This window comes from Hoplias malabaricus, chromosome 3 (assembly GCF_029633855.1).
Source record: "Hoplias malabaricus isolate fHopMal1 chromosome 3, fHopMal1.hap1, whole genome shotgun sequence".
NCBI classification, from domain to species: Eukaryota; Metazoa; Chordata; class Actinopteri; order Characiformes; family Erythrinidae; genus Hoplias; species Hoplias malabaricus.
Window position 1 is genome coordinate 19,865,353 of NC_089802.1, and position 26,674 is coordinate 19,892,026.

General features: G+C 36.8%; 2 protein-coding genes across 2 annotated transcripts in view; one reads left to right on the top strand and one right to left on the bottom strand.

Moving 5' to 3' along the window:
* Positions 1–66: 66 nt before the first annotated feature.
* Positions 67–3,221, bottom strand: si:ch1073-357b18.4 (uncharacterized protein LOC797129 homolog). The gene is made up of 4 exons (XM_066666345.1): positions 2,747–3,221; positions 1,924–1,989; positions 1,431–1,747; positions 67–949 (listed from the first exon to the last, which is right to left on the bottom strand). The coding sequence occupies exons 1-4, from the start codon at positions 2,898–2,900 to the stop codon at positions 302–304; spliced, it is 1,185 nt and encodes a 394-aa protein (XP_066522442.1). The 5' UTR covers positions 2,901–3,221; the 3' UTR covers positions 67–301.
* Positions 3,222–5,393: 2,172 nt separating this feature from the next.
* Positions 5,394–26,674, top strand: part of LOC136691008 (E3 ubiquitin-protein ligase rnf213-alpha-like) — a 43,076-nt gene continuing 21,795 nt past the window's right edge. The window contains exons 1-32 of the mRNA XM_066663201.1: positions 5,394–5,598; positions 6,155–6,282; positions 6,558–7,334; positions 7,419–7,660; positions 8,343–8,504; positions 8,665–8,870; positions 9,649–9,935; positions 10,031–10,275; positions 10,600–10,812; positions 11,039–11,231; positions 11,813–11,868; positions 12,084–12,246; positions 12,877–13,026; positions 13,128–13,226; positions 13,372–13,494; positions 13,591–13,780; positions 13,872–14,045; positions 14,251–14,403; positions 14,606–15,228; positions 16,475–16,634; positions 16,843–17,060; positions 17,223–17,360; positions 17,953–18,114; positions 18,205–19,456; positions 20,038–20,222; positions 20,319–20,474; positions 20,581–24,168; positions 24,272–24,402; positions 24,509–24,604; positions 24,707–24,828; positions 24,993–25,115; positions 25,197–25,246. Coding sequence (XP_066519298.1) covers positions 5,514–5,598; positions 6,155–6,282; positions 6,558–7,334; positions 7,419–7,660; positions 8,343–8,504; positions 8,665–8,870; positions 9,649–9,935; positions 10,031–10,275; positions 10,600–10,812; positions 11,039–11,231; positions 11,813–11,868; positions 12,084–12,246; positions 12,877–13,026; positions 13,128–13,226; positions 13,372–13,494; positions 13,591–13,780; positions 13,872–14,045; positions 14,251–14,403; positions 14,606–15,228; positions 16,475–16,634; positions 16,843–17,060; positions 17,223–17,360; positions 17,953–18,114; positions 18,205–19,456; positions 20,038–20,222; positions 20,319–20,474; positions 20,581–24,168; positions 24,272–24,402; positions 24,509–24,604; positions 24,707–24,828; positions 24,993–25,115; positions 25,197–25,246 — 10,650 coding nt within the window. The 5' untranslated portion in view covers positions 5,394–5,513. The remainder of the gene's footprint in view (positions 5,599–6,154; positions 6,283–6,557; positions 7,335–7,418; positions 7,661–8,342; positions 8,505–8,664; positions 8,871–9,648; positions 9,936–10,030; positions 10,276–10,599; positions 10,813–11,038; positions 11,232–11,812; positions 11,869–12,083; positions 12,247–12,876; positions 13,027–13,127; positions 13,227–13,371; positions 13,495–13,590; positions 13,781–13,871; positions 14,046–14,250; positions 14,404–14,605; positions 15,229–16,474; positions 16,635–16,842; positions 17,061–17,222; positions 17,361–17,952; positions 18,115–18,204; positions 19,457–20,037; positions 20,223–20,318; positions 20,475–20,580; positions 24,169–24,271; positions 24,403–24,508; positions 24,605–24,706; positions 24,829–24,992; positions 25,116–25,196; positions 25,247–26,674) is intronic.

Below are 26,674 nucleotides of genomic sequence, written 5' to 3' on the forward strand. Positions count from 1 at the left end.
TGTTGTAGTCACGGTGTCCCATCACTCCTACAAATTATAATCCGGTGGTGTTCTACGCGACAAAAGAGGCAAATCTTCGGGATTTACTTTGTAATTCTATACCTTACAAAATTAAATGTGTCTTTCCATGTATCATTTATTAGAGAAGACATTTCTCGGAAACATAATAAAACAGTACTGTAAATTAAATCAGATAGGGTTGGATTCAACACAGTGTATCAGCAGGAAATGCAAACAAATGAAGTGCACACAATATGCATCTGTAAAACCTAAACACAAATAACAAACTCCCTTGTGCTATTCAGTGCTTGTCAGCCAGTCTCTGGAGCAGGGCAATGATAGTGTCTTGTTTGGATGAGATTAACTCCAGGGCTGCTGCCATTCTTCCCAGAGCCTCAGACATGCTGCTCAGTGTCTTTTCTTGGCGCCGCTCTCTGGCTTCTTTCTTCCTTTGGCGCCCGTCCTCCAGGCGAACTCTCTCCTCCTGAGTGGTCAGGAAGTTACGGAGGAGTGTGGTGCGCTCTCCTGCTTGTCCCTGCTGTTGGACAAGGCGAGAGGCCACCGAACCGAGCTGAAGATGCCGTAGTCTCCGTTTAAGAGGCTGCCTTAGGACCCTAGAGACAGGCTTGGGGGAAACAGAAGGCCTAGTGCTGTCAGTGCTGCAAGCAGGACTTGGGAGTGGGACTGGGCTGGGGTTCGAGTTTATGTTTGGTTTTGGGGAAGCATTACACAGCACTGGAGATGTCACCAATGTGGGGATCTGGGGTGCTGTGGTGAAGAGGCCGTTGGGAAGCAAACATGGAGTAGCCACTGTAGCTACTGAGACACTGTGAGCCTGTCTCTCCTCTGACCTTACTGCTGCTTTGGCAGTGGTGGCAAATCCGACGAGCGTAGCCGAAGCAGGGCCCCTTTGATCTATTTTCGTCTTTCCTAAGACTTTGTCCATCATCTATGAATTATCAAGGGACAGAGACAAAAGAGAACATGGAAAAGATTAATCTATGATCCAAACCTGCACCAGAATAAACTAAAGTCTGATGCCATGGCTTAATCAGACAGGCCTTAGGTTCAAACTAACAGATTTGTGGGTAAAATTATGAAATGAGTTATGATACATTAGAATAGTTGCTGCTTCAGTGGGGCAATATTGGAAGGTCTGCTGCAAACCAAGACCTCAGCTGTCCTACTTGTAGTAACTTTATCAGAGCAATTATACTGCTCAGCCAAATGAATGCTCAGCCATATTAATGCATTCATTACAATAACAAGCATTTACATACCATTTTAATAGGTGATTTCTAGTTTGTTAATGACTTTTTTTGCCTTGTTCTCTGATTTACTGAAAATCATGTATTAATCTATTATCAAAATTATTTAAATTAATTTATTAGTGCAGTATTTATTGTGTCTACCTGGTAATATCTTCTTACCTCAAAGTACTCCCATGAGGTCTTGGCTCGGCCTCCTCCCAACCTGCTGCGTTCTTTCACTCTCTTGTACGTAACAATGAGGTTGTTCCATTTTCGGCGGATCTTCTCCACAGGCAGAGAGTGTCCGAGGTTCTCCAGCTCACTCTGGACACTCTGGAAGAGACGAGAACGTTCTCGGGAGCCATACACGTCCCAGCATCGATGCATGGCTTCAATGAGGTGCACGATGGCACGGTGGGTGAACTCTGATGATGTGGATACTGCCTCAGTATATCCCCGAGTTCCACAAGCCTTCCTTGCTTCTTCTCGGCCACCAACTTGGAAAATGAATAGTATATAACATAGCATGGGCCAAATAACACTAATATATTCTCCTGTTCTGCTATGTTTAACAATATCATCAGGAATATTTCATGCATTGCAGGTAACAAAGAGTTGTAATTTTGCATCATGAACATCAGGCACAGCAAATAATTTATAATATTATTCTTACCATGGGGAATCTTGTTGTCTCTAAAAGCTGGTGACAGTGATACTGCACTGTTTATGCTGATGGGATCTGTAACTCATAAGAAGAAAAAAAATTGTTAAAAAGGAATTGGAACTTTTTTTTTTTCAAACAGGTTTGTTCACTGTGGTGATTGGAACTACACACACCCAAAACATTTTATGCTTCTACAAGCTCACAGAAAGTTGCTCCACTATTTGTGTACTAAAAAGACTTTACAACTATTCAATTGGACAAATCATAGTTGGGTAATCTAAAAGACCCCAGTTTCATTTCTCTTTTTTGTGGCTATAATTGTGTTGTTGACACTGGAAGCCTTCACTGTAAGCAGTCTCTTAAAAATTCTAAGTCTGTAAGTTTCTTTAGAATAAATCATTTCAAGGTAATAAATATTTAGAGGCTTCAAATATTTCCCCAATTTAAAGAATCAACTGATCCATTTAACTCCAAGTTCCCGAATATTTATTTATTTAGGGAAAATTTTATTACAAAAACTATAAACAGAGAGGATAATTTATTAAATCAAGTACTTGTGTTTTAAGCCTCTATTTTTTCAGAGATCCCTCTGAATTATTTTGTTTACATGACAATAACTGAATTACAAAGAACAATATTAAAGTTTCTGAAAAATTCTACTAGATTTTACTTTTGTTCTAGCAATATTGTAAAAAGAGTAATACCTCAAATGAAATATAATGAAATTTAACGTGAACTATAACGTGAAAAATAACGGGTAAAAGAGTGGTGTGCTCAGCTCAGTTATGCACAAGAAAGCTTATCCTGAGGTGACAGTAGAAGTGAGACTCACAGAGTAAAACAGGAGACACTGTGGTAGACTCCTTCCTCTGGTGAGGCGCTGCTGTGAGAGCTGAAGACTCTTTAACAGCTGCAGAGACATCGCAGGACGGCACCACACTTCCAGACTCCTCGTCTTTCAGAGTGGCGTCCATCATTATGCACATAAACACACACACAGATAGAAAGACAAATACAGATAGAGGGAGAGAGAGAGTAACAGAGACAGAAATTATGATGTTAAAACATTCTTCCCCGCGCAGGGAGACCCGGATAGTTCCCGCGGCTCTAAACTACGCAGAGGCGCTTTCTGAACCCCACTTTCACACACAGAGACTCTCCTCAGTCCCAGCTCCGAGGCGCTAAAATCGAGTCTGTTTTCAGGAGATTCACGGGTTATTTTCAGCTATGTTCTGGACGCCTGAGTAATATTTTTTTAAAGGGCTGTTGATAAAGACTGAGGTCTGTAAAAATAATGGCTGCGCTGCTGTCGCTGGAACTGCGCAACTTTACTGCGCGGATCCACCTCCTGATTGGCCTGTGCCATGTGACGTCACACGCAGCCCCTGCGCCTCCGCAGACGCAGTGCGCAGACGCAGCTCGTTTCCCATGATGCAGAGCGACTTGAGAGACAACAGCTCCACAGATGAACGATAATACACCAAACTAATTCTTCTGTCTTTATAGTTATATCAGTAGGGGAAAAAAAGAACAGAATTTGGAGCTTTAGCTTCTATTTTCCGGACCAAAATAATAATAAATAATGTAAATATAAATATGTTGCTCATACATAAATATTTTTTAAGCTGTTGGTGTTGTGCTTCTCAAAAGTCTTTTGGGAAGTTATTGTAAGTTTAAAACTCTATTTAAATGTTGCTGTATATACTGAATATTACATGTAGATTGATAAAACATTGTTATTTTATTTTTTTTATTTTAAAAGTGAACAGATAATTATTCAAAGTAATAAAATTATTATTAAATTGCACATTCTTTACAAAATGCATAGTCAAACCTGAAGCTGGCAGACAAGGAACCAACTGTAAATTTGTCTAAGCAAACTGCATTGAATCACTGGGCTGCACTATAGGATAGCCTGCTTGCTTCTCTAGTGCTGTCTTAATGAATGTGTCATCCCAGCCATTCAGAGCAGTTTGATGTGAAATTGCACAGATACTGACTCAGATTTCTTTACCATGAGGGTTGGAACAAGTTGTGATGTCTACAATGCAAATACAAAAACACATATTATATTTGCTATTCTGAATGACTAGAGAACCTAAATATGTTTTTAAATGTAATGCTGATAAAAGTACAATAGTGATAAATCTTAATAAATAAGTATGCATTTCCATTTACAGTTACATGTAATTGCATGCACATCTTCAATAAGAGTGCCTTAAAAATACACAATAATCCAGATTTTTGGCTTAAAAGGTGTATTGTTTTATTCAAAAACTTTCTCTTTGGAACTTTTAAGTGGGTTGAATATGTCTATTTCATATCACCATCACTATGAACTACTGTGATTCTCTAAATTTCTCTAGAAAAAAGCATTAAACCTGTCTGGATGTCATTGCTGACATTTCAACCATTAAATAGTGCATATAAAAAAAACCTAATATACACTTAATGATGGTGTTTAAGAGACAGGTTACTATTGAACTGAGCTGGAAATCTAGCTGTAAAAACAGATGGGCTGCCTTTAAAATTCTGAGACAGTATATAGCAATGCACATTTAATACTAAAGACACATAGCCACCACTTTCTGAAATGGCTGATTGTGTCCCCACCAATTAAAAAAATCCTTATAAAATAGTAACAGCTAGTAAAATAGCCTGTGAATATAAATTTATATCAGCTCTGTGCTGTATTGGGAGGAGGCATATAGTATTATGCAAAGGTCATAGGAACCTTAAATTATTATTATTATTTAAAATAATTTATCTTCTTAAATAGCATGTTGCTTGTTTAAAATTATATATATATATATATATATATATATATATATATATATATATATATATATATATATATATATATATATATATATATATATATATCATTTCAATAAATGCAAATATATAAATATATTTTTTTTTTCCCAAAACGTTAGTGTGAAGAACAAAAGATCGTATGGATTGATCAAATCAACACCACACTTGATTTCCTATAATGAAGACATTATAAACAGCTAAAGCTATGTAATGTATGATGACCTCAGGTGGCTGACACAATAAAAGGTTTTGTTATTTGGAAAGGGTTTAACAAACACGTATACTCTTACTGTTCAGACAAATAGCATTTTAAGTATAATTTTCTCAGGTGCATAAACGTTTGCACAGTACTGCTGTTTCGTGTAAGTATGTTTTACATAGCTGAGTTTCCTTCATTTATTCAACATCAATGCGATTAGTCAATCGTTTTAGTCAATAAAACAAAGCGTATTATGTTTCTATGACAAAATAGTTCGTGAATGATATACCGAGTTGCACCTATTAAGAATCTGAAACGGGGATATTCCCACACTCTCAGAAAATGAAACCATTGGGAGAGCAGAGGAAACTGAAACTTAAGTCCGTGATATAAAGGAGGTTCCGTGTTCATTTATTTTCCGTTTAGTGGGTATTGTCTGATGGTTGCAATTCTCTGAAACTAGAACCATCAGACGAAATTAGAGACTAGATTTGTGTGTAGGCGCGATAACGAGGACACAAACGATATAGATATTTTATTGCAGCCATGTCAGTTGGTAGCTATATTTGATCGAGATTTCGACATGAAATGCCCCGGGTGTGACTCAGTCTTGAAAGATTCCTTCAAGTTCTGCCCTGAGTGTGGACAGAGGCTGAGTGCTCAGCTGGGTGAGTGTAATTTAGTGATTGCTTTGTCTGATGTTCACCTTGTTATGGCTAAGTGCTCCCTGTATACGCTAAGATATGATCATTGTGTAGATTTGGTTCTGCACAATGTTTTCATAGAGGGAGCAATTGGGCCTCATGTGACTGATTCAATTATTTTTGAATTGATTTGTATGGTACACTGTTGTTTTTATGCAATATAGATTTCAGGGTCAAAAGTAAACATTTCCTGTTAATATTTCCTGAATATATAATAGTAAGTTTTTCCTTAGCATGTTATATATGTATTTCTTAATAGTTCAGTGTCCTCATAAATGGTTAATGCTAACAAATGCTGATGGTTACTAATAATAATGACAACAACAACAATAATAAGAAGAAGAATGACAAAAATAATATACTTTACATTTATTATTATTATTAGGAAAAAATACTAATTGCAAATGAACTGTCTTAAAAAGAAGAGCAAATTGGGTAATTTTTGTGTGAAATTAAGGTCCAAAAACCTGAATGCCAGCAGCACCACAGATATTAACCTGATTAGGAAATGTTTTCATAGGAGATGGAAATTCCCCAGAGAAACCAGGCCTTCAGCAGAAAGAAGGAGAGCAAAAGCTACAGGATCCACCTGCCACCAGAGGCCCATCTTCAGAAGAGTCCACTGAGTCCCTGGAAGACAGTGCAAAGGTAAAAGTAAAACATATTGACAAATATGATATCAGGCCCAAACTAAACAGCTTACATAGACTTTCACTGTCATAAGAACAGGCTGCTCCAAAAACATTCTAAACGTTGTTGTTTTGTGAATTCTGTGTGTTTGTATCCAAAATGTTTGCCCATTTTTGGTTGCAGTGCATTGTGGAGGGAATTGTTCTTCAGGTTTTCTTCACATGTAGTGTCTGCCAACAGTTTGATATTATTGAGTTAAGCAATTTACCAGGTAATGCCTTTCCTCACCACAGGGGGATCCAAGTCTGGATAAAGATGCCTGTGCTGGGACAGCAGACAGTAAGAGCTCTGCTCCACATGATGGAGCTAGTATGTCTTCTCAAACTACAGATAAAGAAACAACTACTGCTCCACATAATACAGCTCTCCAAAACACACAGTTTTCATCCCCCTCATTTGGCCTTGTCAGGGATATGTCCTTGTTCCAGTCTCTGTCCAGTGCCTCAGCAGAGCGACCAGGAAATGAGACTAAGATCTTGTCATCCAGTTGTTTGGAGAGTGACTGCTCTAGACTGATACCTGCAGGTAAGGATATGGACAGCTATCCTCCTGAACCAGAACATTTGCACAATCTCAACACAGACATGGTTTATGCCAATTCATTATCTGTCATAGCAAACAATCATTCACCATCTGTGCCTAGTTCTCTGTTAAAAAGTCCAGCTACATCACAGAGAGACCAAAATATAATCACATCAGCGTCTAGTGCAAACGAAGCAGTGAACAAGGTGGATACTAATCAAATACATTCTTCAACACTTGGCACCACACCTGAACCTGGCAGTGTGCAGAGTCAAAAAGGACCGGAACAAAACAAAACTAATGAACAGCATGAGAACACACAAACAGAAAAGATAAACAAGGAATCTTCAGCCCCACTGGAGCCATCAAGTTTTCAGACCTCTGGAAACAGCATAGAGAAAACAGAGCCATTGAAGTGTGCCACTGGACAGGGTGAAAAACAAAACAATTCCTCTAACAAGAAAATGTTTGGACCACACACTACAGAGGTGAGGTCACTCACAATATAATATTTTCCTATTCTCTTGTCTAGTCAATTGATTAGTCCCAACGGTTTATTTCTCCAACCCTAGAAAGGACCTGCACAATCCACAGCTGATCATATGGAGAGCAAACAACAATTCACACAAAAAGAAATATCAATGGAAGAAAAAGAAAGGCAGAAACAAAGGAACACCAGAAATGACACAGAGACCCCTGGTCAAGTACCAAGCACAGGGGAAAATGATGTGGGGAAAATTGTGTCTTCAAACCAAAATGATGAATTACATGTTCAGCAAGTGTCATCCAGAGAGGAAAATAACACACACAAGCAGTATGTTTTCATGTTTAAATCTCATTTCTTTAAACCTGGGTTTCATAACCCTTATCCTAATTCCTTGCCCTGCTCCTTGTTTATACACAAGTTGTTGAATGTCTTTATATTCAGCTCACAAGCTAAAGGTCAGCTGACAAGATCAGGTGTGTTTAGGCAGGCATTAGTTTATACTCTGCAGGGCAAAGGATTACTAGGAGTAAATTAATGCTGCATTTGACTATCTAGAAGTGTAAATCCAGAAATGAATCATTTAAAATTTCCCCATTTGAGATTAAAAGTGGAAACATCATGGTAAAAGGTTTTGTTAGCAAAAATATAGCTAATTAACATTAGCAACATGAGTGACATCGTCAATGACAATGCTGTATTTATCTTCACAGCTTTGTTGTTTAGATCTGTTTTGTTCAGTTGTTTAGATCTGATTTCCCCAATGACAGGGTCTTGACTGATTTAAAGCAAATATTAGTATACTCGCATTTAAAAATAGAGAATTGCCAGTTTATTACCCTTAACCCCTGTGCACTCATGCTGATTTGCATATCCAAGTATGAATTCCAAGGTGTTGGTGGGGCATAGTGGGACCTTTCACATTAGAACCACAGCTTCACAAATGTTGAAAATGTTGAAAAATTATGTGTTATTGCATTTTTCTAATAAGAGACATATATTTTCTCATTAGGACATCAAACATTCAACAAGAATCCAAGGACATCACTGTTTTTTTTCATGCGATCTTATCCAAAGACTTTAAATTGGACCCATCCAAAGATCTTGTTACTTTAAGAGGAGGATCCATATTAGGAAACTGGAAACAAGATATTCTGACAATGCAAATCACAAAGTGAGATATGTAAAACAATCTGAATACTTCTGTTGAGAAGGAATAATTGTTTGACTGTAAAATGCAGTAGAAATTTGTACTAGAAATGAATTCTTATATATATATATATATATATTTTTTTTTTATTATTAATTCTTATTTATTATTCTCATTTTTGCAGAGATTTAGGACAAGATGGATATGTTGTTCATGGGAAACTGCAGATCACTAAAAGAATTTTAGGGAATTTTGTTCCTTATAAATATTACATTCACAAGAGGAGTAAAACTTCATGCGAGTATGAGTATGAATACATCTACCAAGATGGTGCAAAGTGCATTGTTAATCGATGTCTTTTCATTCAAGAGAATCTTTTGACAAAACAAGGTAATTACACATTTTTAATTGTTTTACAGTTAGTTTATCTTTATCAATGTAATTTTGCTTGTTAAAATGATTTTTTTTAATTGTTAATATTTTAAACGATCTAATATACACTTAAATAATGGGGAATTCTGAGTGGCCTGGTTGTCCAAGCATTGGCCCTTTCACACAGAAATCAAATTAAATAAAACATAATTTATATAGCACTTTTTACAACTGATGTTACAGAATTAGTATCAGAACAGTGGGCCTCTTGTTAGCAAGTTGAAGGCGACAGTGGCAAGGGAAAACTCCCTCGAGAATGGAGGAGGAAACATTGGGAGGAACCAAGACTACCAAGGGAAACCCATCCTCCTCTGATCAAACTACTAATAGAAATTAACAGTATCCCCAGTTAAGTCTGTCAATTTCCAGACATCCCAGTGATACCATAGCCATCTGAGGCTAACCCTAACTGGCTTTGGCCTCTGGGTGGGTAGAATGACCTCCCCCTCGCCACATCAAACAGCATTATAGTCAGAAATGTGGGCTTCTCTTATCATAACTGGGCATTGTTAACCTCTAAGCATGTTAAGCACACTAGTGGTTGTGGTAGCAGTTTGAGAAGTAATAGTGCCTTACTGAGTCACTTTTCTTAAATGTAGTATATTCTTGTCTTTACTGCACCTTCTTGCTAGCACTGTGTGAATTGGCAATGACTACACTGGAGAGAAAAAAAAATTGTCATTCAGAAAAATCCTACACAAATATGAAATCATAGATCTGTTTTTGTCTATTCCAGGTGAATGGCACCAATATGATGACATCATATGTGCAAGGACTCCTGAGCGTATGATAGACAGAGTTAAAAGCTATTTTGTGAACATGAAGACCATTTTATTGAGAGGAAGAAGCATAGCTGGAAATGAGATGCTGGAAACAATATATGATATTCTGTGTGAGTGGAATAATGTAAATGTGAGGAACTTTCTTGGCCAGCTCCAACAATTCTACAAAACGTTATCAAATCCCATTGTTTATGAAGATCAAGCAAAACCATGGTCTTTTGTGCAGTATGGAGAAGCAGAGGTATATTGATCTATGTAAAATGTCTGTTCTTTAAAATCATTTTCTGGTTTAATTATTTAATAAGTTTTATCATCTACTGTTTGTCTTTATTTTAGGTGAAAAATCTTCTGAAAGCTTTCTTTCTGGAGAAAGTTTCTCTAATCCAAAAAGACAGAGGCACTTACAGTCCAGATCAACTTGGAAAAGTGGTCATCTTGCTGATAGTTTTTATGAGATATGATTTAAAGATGGATCAAAATATGATTCAGAAATTTGGCTCAATGCTTTGTCTCCCAAAACTTTCAAAGGAGGACTTTCATATTTATTGGACTAACGTTTTAGAGCCTTTACAAATGGAAGGGTATGAATTTACTTTTGTTTGTAAATATTTCTAATGCCTGCTATTGTATTAAGTGTCAGAAGTGGGCAAAATTAAAAAAAAAATCTTCAGCTAAAATTATGGGTGAACAAGAATTTACAAAAAGTACAGTTAGAAAAACAAGGTAAAGTCATGTTAAATGTAATTACAGTTCATATGATAAATGCATTCATAATACCCAGGTAAGCATATCATATCTGGTATTGGTAATATTTGCTGAATTATTAATTGTCTGAATTAATAATTTTTTGAAAAAAATTAGTTCTTTAAGGGTTATTGCTGATAATATCATTTTTACATTCACAGTGCTGCACAGAATATCAGAGCTTTTTGTCAGATTGCGATTGACTGCAGAACAGTCAACTGGATCCTTATCATTCCTTTGCTGCATTTTTTGGAGGGAGACAGCAAACCTTTTGAGCAAAATCAAATCTCCCATGGACAAGCCTGTAATGACTGGGCAGGGCTTAAAAGGTTTAAATTGAATGAAAAACATCTCACAGACTCCCAACACACAAGGCAATTATGTTTGATTTGTAACAAGTTGTATCCATTCTTACAAGTTTGGTGCCTTCTTTCAAAATCTTATAGTTGTTGCTGCACCCACCCTCTGGAATTTTTTCACCATCATTTCTTAACACTTTTTTTCTGAATAATTTTGCTCCAGCTTATACATTTTTTAATAATTTCACCATTACATGAACCTTACAGTAATATGTATTTATTGTTCATTTTAAATTTGCAGGGCACTAATGAAAGTCATGGGGGTTCACAAATACTTGATTGACATAGATCAACTGCTTGCTCGCTCATGGATGTATGTTATAGATTTGAATAACTTAATTGAGTATACCTCTGTGATCCCAGGGGATGTTCTGGATGTCTTCATAATGCTCAGTTTTAGACTGGACTGTAACATAAGGTATTTCCCCAACGAGGTAAGCTGAAACGTGCAGTTACATTATTCAGAACAGAAATATCATAATGATTATTCTTACTGCTCAGTGAGTGAAATCTGTATCTTTGTATGAATGCTAAAAGTGGAACTGCCAAGCTGAACAAGGGAAGCAGCAGAAAAATGTATAGAGATTCGTCAATAGGTCAACATTACAATCTCACATTTAAAGCAAAATTCTTCTTCAAATTGGCTTGTATCACAGCAACTACTCCTTCAATGATATTTTTATTAAAATATCAAGAAATGGATGAAGACAATAAATTTAATGTATGGAAAGTAAGGAGGTTAATATATGGAACATGCTAAAAGCTAGATAATTAATTTTTCAGGGAAACCTTTTTCCTGTTGCACATACCCTTATTGTGTATGTCGTGTTTTTTTTTATTTTTTAGCTGTTTTATTTCTAGCTCATGTATAATGCTAGTCTAATAGCATAAATACTGTTGAAAATGTACCGTGTATTGTATCACGTACATTAATAATACTTAAGTGTCTTGATGCTTGTGTGAGATTATAATTAAATATGAACCCTGTGTTTAAATCCCTTTTCTTTTCTTACAGCAACTGAAGCATTTATTTTCACATATTCACTGTATGATAAAAGCCCAGCACTTCAGGTATCTACAGATAAATTACATATACCTATACTTATAGTATATGTAAGTAAAATAGTCACTGAGTTGCATGCAATACACTAACCAGTTTACAAAAATCCAGCCTGAGCTATCAGTTTGTTTGTAGGGTTGAGTGTGTATGTACACCACTGGAATTATATGGATCACTAGCAAAAGGTTTTGACAATGAGTTTTTTTTTTTTGGTTTGTGTTTTTAGGTTTACAGATACTGGATATACTGAACATTGCCTGAAAAAGGCTGTCAACATTTTGGGGATAATTTGCAAAAACAACAAAGAAGGCTGCCGTTATGAAGTTCCTCTTGAGTTCTTGAAACTTACCATTGAGATCATAAATTTGAAAGAAAGTCTCCATGAACAGGTAGCCAGTTTTTAACAGAGTTGTTTGTAACAAATAATTGAGATCTCTTTAATTATGATATACCTGTGCTACAAGTTTCCTAACTGAAAAGACCTTAATCTAAGGTAGCTGGTTATGTTGTAATGTTACTCTTAACCTGTGCACTTTCATTGCATTAATGATGCAGTTGAACACACCACAACCTGCAAGTCCACTGAAGCTAAGCAGGTTTGGGTCTGGCCAGTACTTGAATTTGAGACTTCTAAGGAAAGATTTGGTGACTGCTAGACATGGTGTTGGTGTGGCCAACAATGGACACAATCCATATGATTTGTGTGAATCCCAATGCCTGAGTGCAATGACATGGACACTGTAATGACAAAAATGATGCTGTCCCTGTGGCAGAATGTGGTGGTTGAAATGATTCCCTAATGTACCAAAAATGTAAGGCACTTCAGGTGCCTTGAATATGCTAAATGTGACTGTGATGAATATTTTACCTTAGCGTTCATCTCAGAACATACATACTTAAACATCTGATGTTTTCAAAAAGCAGTTCTTCACTTTAGATATTTTCTGGCATACAGACTACATGGTGTTTCAAAATCTGTAGTAATTATGCAAGGTTTCAATTTACAATTGTTGTTACAGGAATCTTTTGAGGCCCTGGAAAACAAGAGAACTAACATGCTGTCAGATGTAGAAAAAATTGTAAGAGAATGGCTTCTAAAAACATTCTCAAATCCAATACTGAACAGCTCACACAGCTACACGAGTTTCACTAACAATTTTGAGATTGAGGTAGGTCATTTATGCACAGATTTAAACATTTTAACAGTCTTTAAATGAGAGATATTTAATATACATGTAATTAATTACATTTACAATGTAATAATTATCAGGCATGGAGTAAGCTGATAGACCTGCACATTGCTGATAAGGAGTCCAGTTCAGCATGGAGGAAAACATTCTTGAGTCAGTTTGAAGGGAAATTAAAACAGGTAAGAAACATGCCTTGCAAGGGCCAGCTATATATATATATATATATATATATATATATATATATATATATATTAATGGAATAGACAGTGCCTTTAAGTGCTATAAATCTTAAAATATGTATAATATTTATTTTTCGTTATATAGGAGAAAGCATTGCATCAGATTGAAGTCTACTGCAATGAGGTAGAGAATGTGAACACCAAGTTTTCTGTCTTGTCCTCCTGCATTGAAAACTGTGCTTTAGAGGCTGTCAACACTGTTTGTCAGGTATTATTAAATGCTGCACATTTTATAATGTATTAAACGAAGAGAAAACTTTTCTTTTACATACCTGATTGCCTTTTATTTTGATTTTACTAACAGGGTGGCTCTGAGAACACGTTATTTGAAAAACTGAAGAGACATGACTTGAGCAAATTTGGGAAACTAGTGTCTGCAATTGTACTCAAAGCTTGGCCAAGAACCAAAGATGGGGAATTTCAAGATGGAGAGGAGCTCGTAGTGAAACACCTTCTGACGTGGACTACAGCAAAACATATCTTTCATCTGCAAGGTGTGAATGATTGTAATGGTGCAAGCAACTCTTAAATTTATTTAACACATATTCTACTGCATTTCAACATTTGTAATATTTTATTCCACAGGTTCAAATGGAAAACTGATTGATCAGCTCTCAGACAAGGCCAGGGAACTAATGGCTCTAGCCTGTTCTGCATTCAGCTCAGTGGCCATAAAGTTCATTCAAGGGAACATTGAAATAAAAATTCTTAATGACATCCTTGAGAAAGAGGATGCATTCTCTGAGCTTCTAAGGATTGGTAATCACTCTAATTTTTAAGTAATACATGTAACATTGTGACAAGCACATCAGACAATTGAAACACTTGGGGAAATGATTGCAGGGGCAAAGTTGCAAAGTAATCACCAATGAATGGGCTTAACTCTTGTAGCCATGACTATTAATGCTCCTTTTGGTTTAACTTGATATGGGCATACAAATGACATAATAAAACATCCCTGCAGATGGTCTGTGTGATGATGGCCGGTGCAAAGATAAAAAAGCAGTGAAAACTCTGTTTAGAAGAAGGAAAGAAGAAGTCGAGGACATCTACCATGAGAAAGAGATGGTAAAATGCCTATTAAATGTATGCCAAAGACTCAGAGAGCATATCAAAGGTAGGTTATTTATTTTCTTCATAACCCAGAAAGAAGTGCATGTTGTGTTAGATTTAAATAATAAAACTAATTAGAACATTTCTAAATACCAATATAAATTTGCATATTAGCATTACATGTTTACCTGTAAAAAACTATAACTGATTCAATGGCTGTGAACTGATAGAAAAAGAGTTTTAATGAAGCATTCAAACATCTGCAGTTGATATTGTGAACCTTGAAGAAAAATGCCAAGTGATTATGGAGCAGATGTCTCTGGATGATTTCATGGAAGTACATCAACTTGATGAAAGTTCTTCAGAATTCACCGGCATGGTCACCTTTTTCAACCTCAGTGATATCACAAGAAAGATGGCAAAGATCCTGCTTGCTTTGAAGGACAGCTACATTTTTACAATGTGCTGGGAAAACCAAGCCAAAATGCTCTCATTCACAGAGCAAGATGATGATGAAACCCAGCCACAGTTAATGACAGAGGCAGAACCATATTCACTGGAGCTCATTTCCGAAGAATTATTTGAGCCTTGCTATAGTCAGTATGAAACCATATACACAAGTTTGAGAAATGAAAACATCACATTCCAGGTGGTCGACAGTGTCTTTGACATCTACAAGGGAAAATATGAGGAATTCAGAAAAGATCTGGAAGTCATGTGCAAAATAAATCCTAATGATGACCAGCGGTGGATTAAGGAAAGAATCTGGCAAATCCAGCAGTACCATGATCTTCACTTAGCCGTAGAATCAGCTAAAGTAATCATGGATGTGAAAAAGGATCTGTGCCCTGCAGGAGATTTTCACATCCTGGATAGATTGCTGGAATTTGTGAGTTATTTAATGTGCAATATTCCCTACATGTCAAAATGTCAGACACAGTTTACTAATGTTTTGCATATTTTGCTCTAAAATGCTTACACACATGGAAAGATACACACATGCTGATAACCTGTTGGTATAAACCAGTTAACCAGTTTATAAGGGTTATTTCAATTATATATAATATGAACTCTGATTAGCCATAACACTATGACCAGTTCTTTGTTTCTGCATTGACTGTCCTTTATCTCAGCTCCATATAAGGGCACTTTGTAGTTCTACACTTAGAGTGCAGTCCATCTGTTACACCATGATCACCTCATGACTTGGGTGTGGAATGATTCTCAGCAAGGAGGAGGTTACTCACGAGCAAGGAGGTGGTTTTAATGTTATGGTGATTGGTGTGTATTTGTATATACAGTGGAACCTCTACCTATGAACTTGATCCGTTTTGTGATCCGGTTCGTAAGTGGAAAAGTTCGTTTCTTGAGTAAATTTTCCCCATTTAAAATAATGGAAAAACAATTAATGCATTCCAGCCCACCCCAAACGTCACCCTTTTTGCACTGATATATGTTTACAAAACTCTCAAATTAGTAAAAAATACATGAAGCATTACTAAAAATAAAAAAGAAATACAGTGGTAACAGTAATAAAAAAGAAATAAAAAAAGTTTTAAATGGTTACATATCGCGACCTTGAAGACGTGACGACTGGCTGGAGGAGTAACACAGGCACTGGCTGTATGACGGGAGGTGGGGGGTGGGTGGAATAACGGCGAGTAGGCAGGTGAATGTGGGGAGACGAAGCGTAGATACGGCTTAACTTAGAGTGAATCTCGATGTCTGCTAACTAATGCTAAATTGCTAAAATTACAATTTGCTATTCTTAAAAGCTCACTCAAGTCTGGGCACGCTGGGAGACTCGCCTATTGGGGTCAGTGGCCATTTCCAGCCACCGACTCGGCGGAGGCTCGGATTCATTTCTAGAGTCATGGTCCGTTGGTGGAGGCAAAAAATATTCAAATGCCTGGTTCGTATCTTGGAAAGTTCGTTAGTATAGGCCTTCGTTAGTAGAGGTTCCACTGTATATGTAAACATTTTAGAGCAATATATCTTTATTAATTCAATTATTTAAACACACTCAGAGTAAATATGTTTAGGCTTGTAACTAGTAACAGGTACATTCATAAGTGTGTGTTTATGTAGAGATGTAGGACAGAAATATAATTATCAAAATATTTATTATATTTCAGAATACAGCTGATATTAAGGAGGAGAGTCTAGATCGTATTGATGAAGACTTGATACGTGCCAAAGAGATCTTGCAAGACATAACAGAGTCATGCAGACTTTGCCTTCTGGAGCTCAACCATAGGAGAAACCTTGTTCAGTGGGTCAAATCGGAGCTGATAGGTGTGAAGACAGGCCTTTGTCTACCTCTTAATTTGAGTGATTTAATTCTGCCGACATGCAACAGATGGCCAATGCAGTTAGTTAATGCAGTGTTTTTCTCCTCCTTTGCCCATAATGCCATGTTATAAATAACATGTTTTCAAATGATTTCTTATCCACACTTTGTGGCTAATGTTTATAATTAATTATATTTTTGTTATCGTCACAGACATCAGTCAGCTTAAAGCTTTTGTTGATATTGCTACAATCTCTGCTGGGGAGAACGCTATAGATGTTGATCGTGTGGCATGTTTCCATGATGCCATACTGGGATACTCATCCATGCTCTATGGACTGTGTGTCGATTCTGATTTTGATGCATTTAAGAGAGCTCTGCAGAAACTTTGGCAAGCCCTGGAGAATGACAGTAACATTGCCAACAAACTGGTATGACAACTCTGTGATGTTAAAAATGTTGAACTTCATTTTATTTAATGTCTAAGATTTGGTCATTTTAAACTATCCATTGTGTAACACAACCACCCCTGTTAATAATGCTCTTTATGCATTTTATATGTTTTGTCTCTTATTCTTTTGCTGTTATATCAGAGAGATACTTCCCGCCACTTACATTGGCTGAAAACAGTGAAGGACAGTCATGGCTCAGTGGAACTGTCCTCTCTGTCCCTTGTCACAGCCATAAATGCAAGAGGAGTATATACCATCGGTGTCCAAAATCAAAAAAAGGTTTTTCTCTCATGTCATTAATGTATGACCCATATTTAATCTATAGGCCATATTTGAATGAGGAAAGGCCTAAATAAACCTGCACCAACAAAGAACAAAACAGAATATTTCAATTAAAATATTTTGTATGTAATTATGAACAATTATTAATCTGTATACAGTATTATATAACAAATATAGTAAATAATTGTATTTCATTCTGAATCATTGATATGCCTGAGGCTCAAATTATTGGCTGAAACCTGCTTGCTTGTTAGCTACATGTTATAAAGTCAAAAGTTAAACAAAATTACATTTGTAATGTAAAGTATGCTTAGTGCAGTTTAAGCATTTTATATTAAATACTCATGAATTCATATTCATATGAGTCAACCAACCCAAGCATTTTTTTGTACGCAGAACTGGTATTCTCTCTTGACTTGTACATGTAAATTTGAGTTGATGTAGTTATTTCTGTCTTTTTCTTATTTTGAAATATGACAGCTCAGTTTTTAGCTCAAACAAAATTAGTCATGTATAAAACATCCAATATGTTGTCATTTGTGCCAAAAGGACATAATATAGTCTAAAACGTCTACACTTTCTGGAACAGATCAGCATGGAAACTGCTCTCAGCTTGGACGTCCCTGAGGAACACGAGGAAGCACGGGAGATTCGTTGTTACTCTTTGGAGGACTTGAAAGATTTGCAAAACAAACTTATGCTTATGTCTGGAAAAGCTGAACAAAACAAAGAGGTGGAATATTTCACAGAGGTAAAAAAAAAATGTTCAGATTTTGAACCAAATGCACAGTATCGTATTCAGTGACACTAATCTTGTGATTTGTCCTTTTGCTTTTCTAAGGTTTTTGATCATGTTCAGAGATTAGCTACAATCTTCCTTGATATTCTTTCTTCTGGAAACCCTTTGTTCAGGCTCTGGGAAGCAAAAATCACCTGTTGCGATATAATATCAAACATTGATGAGGTTGGACCCTCTGGAATAATTATGGATTTCAATTTAAGTAGCATTCAAGACAAAGTTACAGTTGATGGTAATGCAGTTGAACAGCTCCCAGAACTCTGCAAAAAAATGGACAGGTACTTAAGTGACTGGATGAATTTTATAGAGAAACAGAGGTCTGAGAACTACTATCTTAACTATTACACTGCTGAGCAAATTGTCTATCTTTGTCGACAACTCTCATTGAAAAATCTTAATGAAGATCTGGATGACTGTACATTAATGATGCTCTCCTTCATCAATCCCAAATCTACAACATCTACTGTGTGGAAGTTATGGAACCTCATACATGCAGATTCACAGAATGTGGATGAAGTATGTTCTTTGTCTGAAGACATTTTTAACACAAGCATGTATGATTTCTCAGAAAAAGCTATTGGGTTAATTACATTAGATAGAATTTGGGATACATATGTTACAGACATGAAGGCCTTTCTCCCAGATACACTGGACATCTCAAGTTTGGGCAGCCTTCTTGATAGACTGAGCATTAATTGGACTGAAGATTATGAGGATGAGGAGGAATTTATAGAAATAGTCGCCCATGAAAGACTTATCAGAAGAGAGCTCCCAAAGGGATTGGTGCTCAGCCGTCCCAACCTCATCATTTGTCCCACTGAAGAGGTTCTACTCTCATGCATTAGTATCTACTCAGCCAGTGAATACCAGCCACTGCCAACTTTTGACGAAGTCCTGTTATGCAGTGGAAATACTCCATATGAGCATGTAGAACTTTTTCTCAGGCGTTGCCTCTCTGGTGGATATATGGGAGAGAAGATCTACTGCCTGTTGTATGCAGACCTCTTGAGCTATGATGTCAGTAATGCTGTGGAGCAATTGTTTCACAAGCTTCATTCTGTGTCCAGGAAAGATTATAAACTTGTGATCATCTGCAGTTTAGATCGGGAACATGCTTACATGCCCTCAGCGTTTAGCCAATTCAAGTTGCACATGATTCCACGTGAATCCTTAGAGAAAATCCAAGTTTATCTCTCCAGACACTACACCGTCTCATCTGAACAGGCCAGTGCTGCAACTGTGTTCAAAGACAAACAGTCTGTTGGAATTGTTTCATCAAAACGAGCAGGAGTTGGTAAGTAAACATTTTGACAGTTTTAACATAACAGTTTTGCTCATTTAGTTGTCACGGCTGTGTAGGGAAGATGAGGAGGTGGACATACAAGCAAGGAAACACTATTAAACAGGACCAAAACAAAATTAATACAAAACAAACACGAGCCGGTGCAAAAACAATAACTACATAAAACTAAACTGGAACAGACAGAAGGACTCCGACAGACAGCCATGAACTGAGGTAGAAAACCAAAAGACACACAAAAAAAATACATATCCACACACACAAGAACCAACAAGAGAGCACTGCAAACAAAGGGCTATATATGCACACAGGAACAAAGCCCACAGACAAGGAACACCTGAGACTGATAACAAGGGGGCAGGATTACAGAGGAGACACAGGTGAAGACACTGATGAGAGTGCGGAGCCAAGGGACAAAACAAAAACAGAGCCATGTGCTCAGGAGGCAAACAAGAAAACAGGAAGAGCTTGGAACAAGAAACAGGGCAAAAGTGTGACATTAATAAAAAAAAAATTTCATCTTGTAAATTAAAGCTAAAACGCACCCTACATTTCCATGTTTCAAATTATTTCAGGTAAATCCCTGTATATTCAGAGGCTTTATGAAAAACTCAAAGCGTCTGAAGAACCTGGAATCTCATGCATGAGATGTATTCGCTTACTTGAACCCACTGTGAAAGAAAATGTAATCCTTCATTCGTTGCTTGAGACACCAAACCAGAATGGACTTGTGATCTTTCATTTTGATGTTACTTCATTGGTAAGGATTTGATTTTGCGATATATATATATAGCATATAGCACATATATATATATATATATATATATTTAAGTTTACTAACTGATAATTGTTTTAGGTCCAAAAGGGATTGCAAGAATTTTTGTTTAAATTACTAGTCCTTGGATATCTAATGGATACTGAAGGACATATGTGGAAACGTAGCAGCCAGCACTTGTATGTCATTGAGATGCTTGAACATACCTCAGAGTTTCTAAGATTTGTTCCAAAACGGGTAGGTTTCTTTTTTCTTATTTTAAATATGTAAATCTTTCAGTTCCTCAGTACCATATTGGGTTTCTAAAGAGAATGTCAGTTTTAACTTACTATTTCATTTGCAGGAATCAAAACTACGCTTCACCTTCTTTGATGTCTTTCCCAAAGTGCAATGCCGAGCACCTAAAGAAGTTTTGGAGCTGGAAATTAAAATAGAAGATGACCCTAATTTTGAGATTGAGGATCCTCTTATGGATGATGAATATTTCAGAAGTGAAGCCTATCAGAGGCCCTATCAGTATTTGAAGCATTTCCATGAGAAGGCTGACCTTGACAATTTCACCTTCAGAGGAATTGAAGGTACTCACACAGAATGCCTTCAGATGTTGTTTATATACTGTGGCATTGTTGATCCATCATGGGCAGAATTGAGGAATTTTGCCTGGTTCCTTAATCTCCAATTGCAAGACTGTGAAACGTCAGTTTTTTGCAACATGAGCCTTGTAGGAGACACTCTGAGAGGATTCAAAGACTTTGTGGTTGACTTCATGATATTAATGGCCAAAGATTTTGCCACACCATCTCTAAATATATCTGATCAAAGTCCAGGTAGGCAAAGTGTGGACCTGATGGGTGCTAAGGAAGAAGATCTAGAACCATTCCGCATCAGAAAGAGATGGGAATCAGAACCTCATCCATACATCTTTTTCAATGAAGATCATCAGTCTATGACCTTCATTGGTTTCCACCTTAATGTAAATGACCACAAAGGAGTTGATGCAATTGATCCATCTACTAACAAAGTGATAAAGAAAAACATCATGACAAAGCAGCTCTATGATGGTCTCAGAATTAACAGAGTCCCATTCAATATTAATTTTGATGACCTGTCTAGAGACGAGAAGATTCAATGTTTGTGCAGTGTTCTTGGTGTTAAGTGGCCCTCGGATCCCGATGAGACTTATCAACTCACTACCGACAATGTACTGAAAATGATGGCAATTCACATGAGGTTCAGGTGCGGCATTCCAGTCATTATCATGGGGGAAACTGGCTGTGGAAAGACAAGACTTATCAAATTCCTATGTGAACTGCAAAGAAGTGGGACCCCCACCGAGAATCTGAAACTGGTAAAAGTCCATGGTGGCACAACCCCTGATTTTATCTATTCAAAAGTACAAGAAGCTGAATTCACTGCGTCCTCAAACAAAGAGAAATATGATCTTTATTCAGTCATTTTCTTTGATGAGGCAAATACCACTGAGGCAGTCAGTTGTATTAAGGAAGTGCTTTGTGACAACACAGTGCAAGGGTGTAAACTTAAATCCAATACTGGATTACAGATCATCGCTGCCTGCAATCCTTACAGAAAGCACTCCTATACAATGATTGAAAGACTGGAGGGAGCAGGTTTGGGATACATAGTGAAAGCTTATCAAACTCAAGACAAACTAGGATCCATTCCTCTTCGTCAACTGGTGTACAGAGTTCATGCATTGCCCCCTAGTATGATTCCACTGGTGTGGGACTTTGGGCAGCTCAATGACCACACAGAAAAAATGTACATTCATCAGATTGTTCAAAGTATAGTTGAAAACAATTCAGTCCATGAAAACTACATCAACATGATGACAGATATCCTTGTGGCATCTCAGAGCTACATGAGGAAGAAGAATGATGAATGTGCTTTTGTCAGTTTAAGGGATGTAGAACGTTGCATGCAAGTATTTGAATGGTTCCTTGCCAATTACAAATTGTTTTTTGAAGATCTGAAAGAGTTTTTGAAGAAAAAACAAAAACCATCAAACAATGTTGTTCATACTTCAGAGGACAGAGATCCAGTTGAATGGGCACTGCTGTTGGCAGTAGCAGTATGCTATCAATCGTGTTTGGAAAAGAAAAAGGAATTTTGGGCCAAACTCTGCAAATTTTTCCCAAGTTACAACAAACCCTCAAAAGTGAAGCAAGAAATCTTTTTAATGCAGGATCTTCTTCTGCATGATGTACCCCTTGGTGGAACAATTGCTAAGAACAAGGCTCTGAAAGAAAATGTGTTTATGATGGTAGTGTGCATTGAACTACGAATCCCTCTCTTTCTGGTTGGCAAACCTGGTAGCTCAAAGTCTCTTTCAAAGACCTTAGTGGCAGATGCAATGCAAGGCCAAGCTGCCCACTCTGAGTTGTACAGGAAGTTGAAACAGACTCATATGACATCCTACCAGTGCAGTCCTCATTCAACAGCCGAAGGAATCATTAACACATTTAAACAATGTGCCCGCTTTCAAGAGGGGAAAAATTTAAAAGAGTATGTGTCTGTTGTTGTCCTGGATGAGATAGGCCTGGCAGAGGATTCTCCAAAAATGCCTCTGAAGACACTTCACCCTTTGTTGGAAGAAGGTTGCATTGATGATGAACCACACCCCCATAAGAAAGTTGGGTTCATTGGCATCTCAAACTGGGCTTTGGATCCAGCCAAAATGAACAGGGGAATCTTTGTCTCCCGAGGTGACCCAGATGGGAGTGAATTAATTGAGACAGCCACAGGAATATGTTCATTGGATCCAGTGGTCTTAGAAAACATAAGACATCTTTTTCAACCTTTGACAGATGCTTATTTGAAAATTTGCCACATGCAAGAAAAAGGTTTTTTTGGCCTACGTGATTACTACAGCTTGATCAAGATGATCTATTCTGTTTCCAAAGCATCTAATCCTTCTTCAGAGCAAATAGTCGATGCAGTGTTGAGAAATTTCAGTGGCTTGGATAATGTAGACACTCTTACGGTCTTCTCAAAAAATCTGCACATTAGAAATGACTTGAGTCACACTAATACTATTAATCTTGTGCGTCAAAATATTGAAGAGGTTAATCAGGATGAGGACTGCCGCTACTTGCTTATCCTCACCAAAAATTTTGCAGGCCTTCAGATCCTTCAGCAGAATTTTTTCTCGAAAAATAACCTCCCAGAGATCATCTTTGGTTCAAGTTTTCCCAAGGATCAGGAGTACACTCAGGTTTGCAAGAACATCAACCGTGTGAAAATCTGCATGGAGACTGGCCAAACTGTTGTGCTTTTGAACCTTCAAAATCTCTACGAAAGTCTCTACGATGCGTTGAACCAATATTATGTTTCCCTTGGGGGTCAAAAGTATGTCGATCTTGGCTTAGGCACGCACCGTGTGAAATGCAGAGTTCACAAAAACTTCCGCCTCATTGTCATTGAGGAGAAAGAGGTGGTGTACAAACAGTTTCCCATTCCACTAATCAACAGACTGGAGAAACACTACCTTGACATCAACAGTGTTTTGAACATCCGTGAAATAGAAGTCGTCAATCTTTTGCAGAAGTGGGTCCAATATTTTGTGTCCGCAAACAATCAGCATGACAATTCACACAAATACTCGCCACCCGATGTATTTGTTGGCTTTCATTCAGATACTTGTTCCTCTGTTGTACTGCAAGTGATGAATAAACTGAAAGATGAAATTGAGGACTCAGACTTCCAAGAGAGTGTGTTAGAAGAATCCAAATTTGTCCTACTGAACTGTGCCACTCCTGATTCAGTGGTGCGACTGGAATATACTGATTTGTCAGATGTAGAGACACAGAGATTGGCAAATACATATTTCAAAGTCCAGAAACACCAGTCTCTTGATGAATTCATTACCTCCCACATCCAGCAAGGGCACTGGAATCATTGTGTCTTCACAGAGGTAAGTTTTTATCCTTGTTTGTCTAAGGATTTTTGATTGGGACTTTAATGCTGAGTACTTATTTTTTAAGCATTTACATTAAATATGTCTGTTTTCTGTTAAGGTTACAACATTTTCCAGACTGTTGACAACAACAGATGCTTGGCAACTTCAGAGCTTCACAGGAATTCATAACATTGATCTTATTTCACTGCAACAATTTGAAACTGAACTGTCTTTTCTGAAAAAACTTAGGTAAAAATAAGAAAGGGTTGGGCTTCTGAAGACCTAGCCAGTGATTTTCTTAATTACAGTGGTATGATTAGAGAGTCTTTTAATTATCTTACTTTTCTGTCTTTAGAGAATTCCTTAATACACCATCTGCAAACAAAATTCTTCTCGTTCAAATGGATTTTGGTGAAGATGCACTGAGTGCAAATATTCTAGCGTCAGCTAGGTTTGTGTTATATTGATGTTTTATGAGTGGCAATCACCACTGATTGCAAATTCATATAATATTAATAATATTCATATTTCATAATATTTTTGTCCCCTGTAGGTACTCTTGCATGAATGAAATAATTCGGGCAAAGCATATAGGTGAATGTAGAGTGTATGTGTACTTCATTACAAAACTACCACGAATGGAAGGGGGAACCTCATATATTGGATTTCAAGGAGGTTGGTTTGACTTCACTTAATAAATAAATGTGTGCTATAGAACATCTATTTTATATATCATATTCACAACATATATTACATATATGATATATTTTTTGTATATAGTATGTATAGAATTGCATATATAGAATTGTAACTATACATTCGGTCATTGTTTTTGCTAGGACACTGGATGTCAGTTCACATTGATGACCTTAGAAGTTCTCAGGACATTGTTTCTGATGTCCAAAATTTGAGAAATGTATCCATCTGTGAGCTTTTTGAGGAAAATTCAAGGCAAATTGAAGGTATTAATTCCTAAGTAAACCTTGATCATTTGAGTTTAAATTATGCTTTGCTTTTTTATTTATTAAACCTCTTACATTTAGATATGTATGTCGAGGACACTGAGCTTGTGCAGTCTGAGTCTGAAGATTTTGTAAGTATACCAATGGTACAATAAACATGTAGGTTTTCATTACATCAGTGTAAATAATATTAGTTATAATGGGGATGATATTAATTCATTGTTCAAATAAAATTTTTAACAGTATAATTATGTGCAAATGTTTTATGTTTGCCTTGGCATTTAAGAAAATATGTTGAATAATTATAATCCAGTCAGATACAGTTTAAAGCTCACTGAAAATCTGTTACAACTAAATTCACTGGAAAAGGGGAATTGATTGATAAGTGTTGTTTTTAAGAATTAATTGAAAGATTCTGACGTGGACGTGGAATGTAACTGTGCAATAGCAATTGATACATAGAAATATATCAGTTTACATTCAGATGCAAGTATTTATCATGCACCATTGCGTAGTGGTGATATCCTCAACAGGAACAGGAACAGTAAAAACAGCTAAATAAAACTATAAGAAATATCCTATTCTTATAGAATAATGTAACACACATTCCACATTTTTGTATCATTTTTCATATGATTAGGGAGTTGATATGTTCGGCTCATAATGTGTTAAATGAATATGATTTAGTTTTCATATATATTATTTTGTAATATACTGGTATGTGGGGGATGTGAAATGGTGTATATCTTGTTTAGTGTGATGCTTGGGTAGACGGGTTTTTACAATGATTATCAGACAGTCAGTGACAAGAATTATAAATAGTTGCACAAAAAAATTCAATAAAAAAATTCAATACTCACCCTAATATATAAAGAAGCAAAAGACATTAAACTGTCTTGTAACTCACATGCTCACTCATAGTTAGGGATCGTACCACAAGGGGCACTATTTCAAACTGTTATGGTGCTTTCCATCGCATGTTTTCGGCTCTGCGTGACTTGACATGGCTCTGCTCAGCATGCTTAAAGCTTGACGCTCTTCCACTGGCAGGGCTCCCCCGCGAAATGGAGTTGGTACCATCACAAAACCCCCTCTAACAGGAATCACTGGCTTTGAAAACCACAACAACAGTGGCAGTAAAGTTAGGTGATGTGTACTCATTGTGTATTCGCGTGTTGTTTTTGTTTATGGACAGAACACTGTTCTGTGCCCCAGTTCTCACAGATCAGTTTTACAAACCGGATTCCAAAAAAGTTGGGACACTAAACAAATTGTGAATAAAAACTGAATGCAATGATGTGGAGATGGCAAATGTCAATATGTTATTCGTAATAGAACATAGATGACAGATCAAAAGTTTAATCTGAGTAAATGTAACATTTTAAAGCTAAAATATGTTGATTCAAAATTTCACAGTGTCAACAAATCCCAAAAAAGTTGGGACAAGTAGCAATAAGTGGCTGGAAAAAGGAAATTGAGCGTATAACTAACAGCTGGAAGACCAATTAACACTAATTAGGTCAACTGACAACATGATTGGGCATAAAAAGAGCTTCTCA

Bases quoted from the DNA above. Each gene is read 5' to 3' on its own strand.
- si:ch1073-357b18.4 (XM_066666345.1), bottom strand. From the start codon at position 2,900: ATGTGCATAATGATGGACGCCACTCTGAAAGACGAGGAGTCTGGAAGT. The intron at 1,990-2,746 runs GTGAGTCTCACT...TATGAGTTACAG, and splicing joins AGTGTCTCCTGTTTTACTCT to ATCCCATCAGCATAAACAGT. The intron at 950-1,430 runs GTAAGAAGATAT...GATAATTCATAG, and splicing joins CCTCATGGGAGTACTTTGAG to ATGATGGACAAAGTCTTAGG.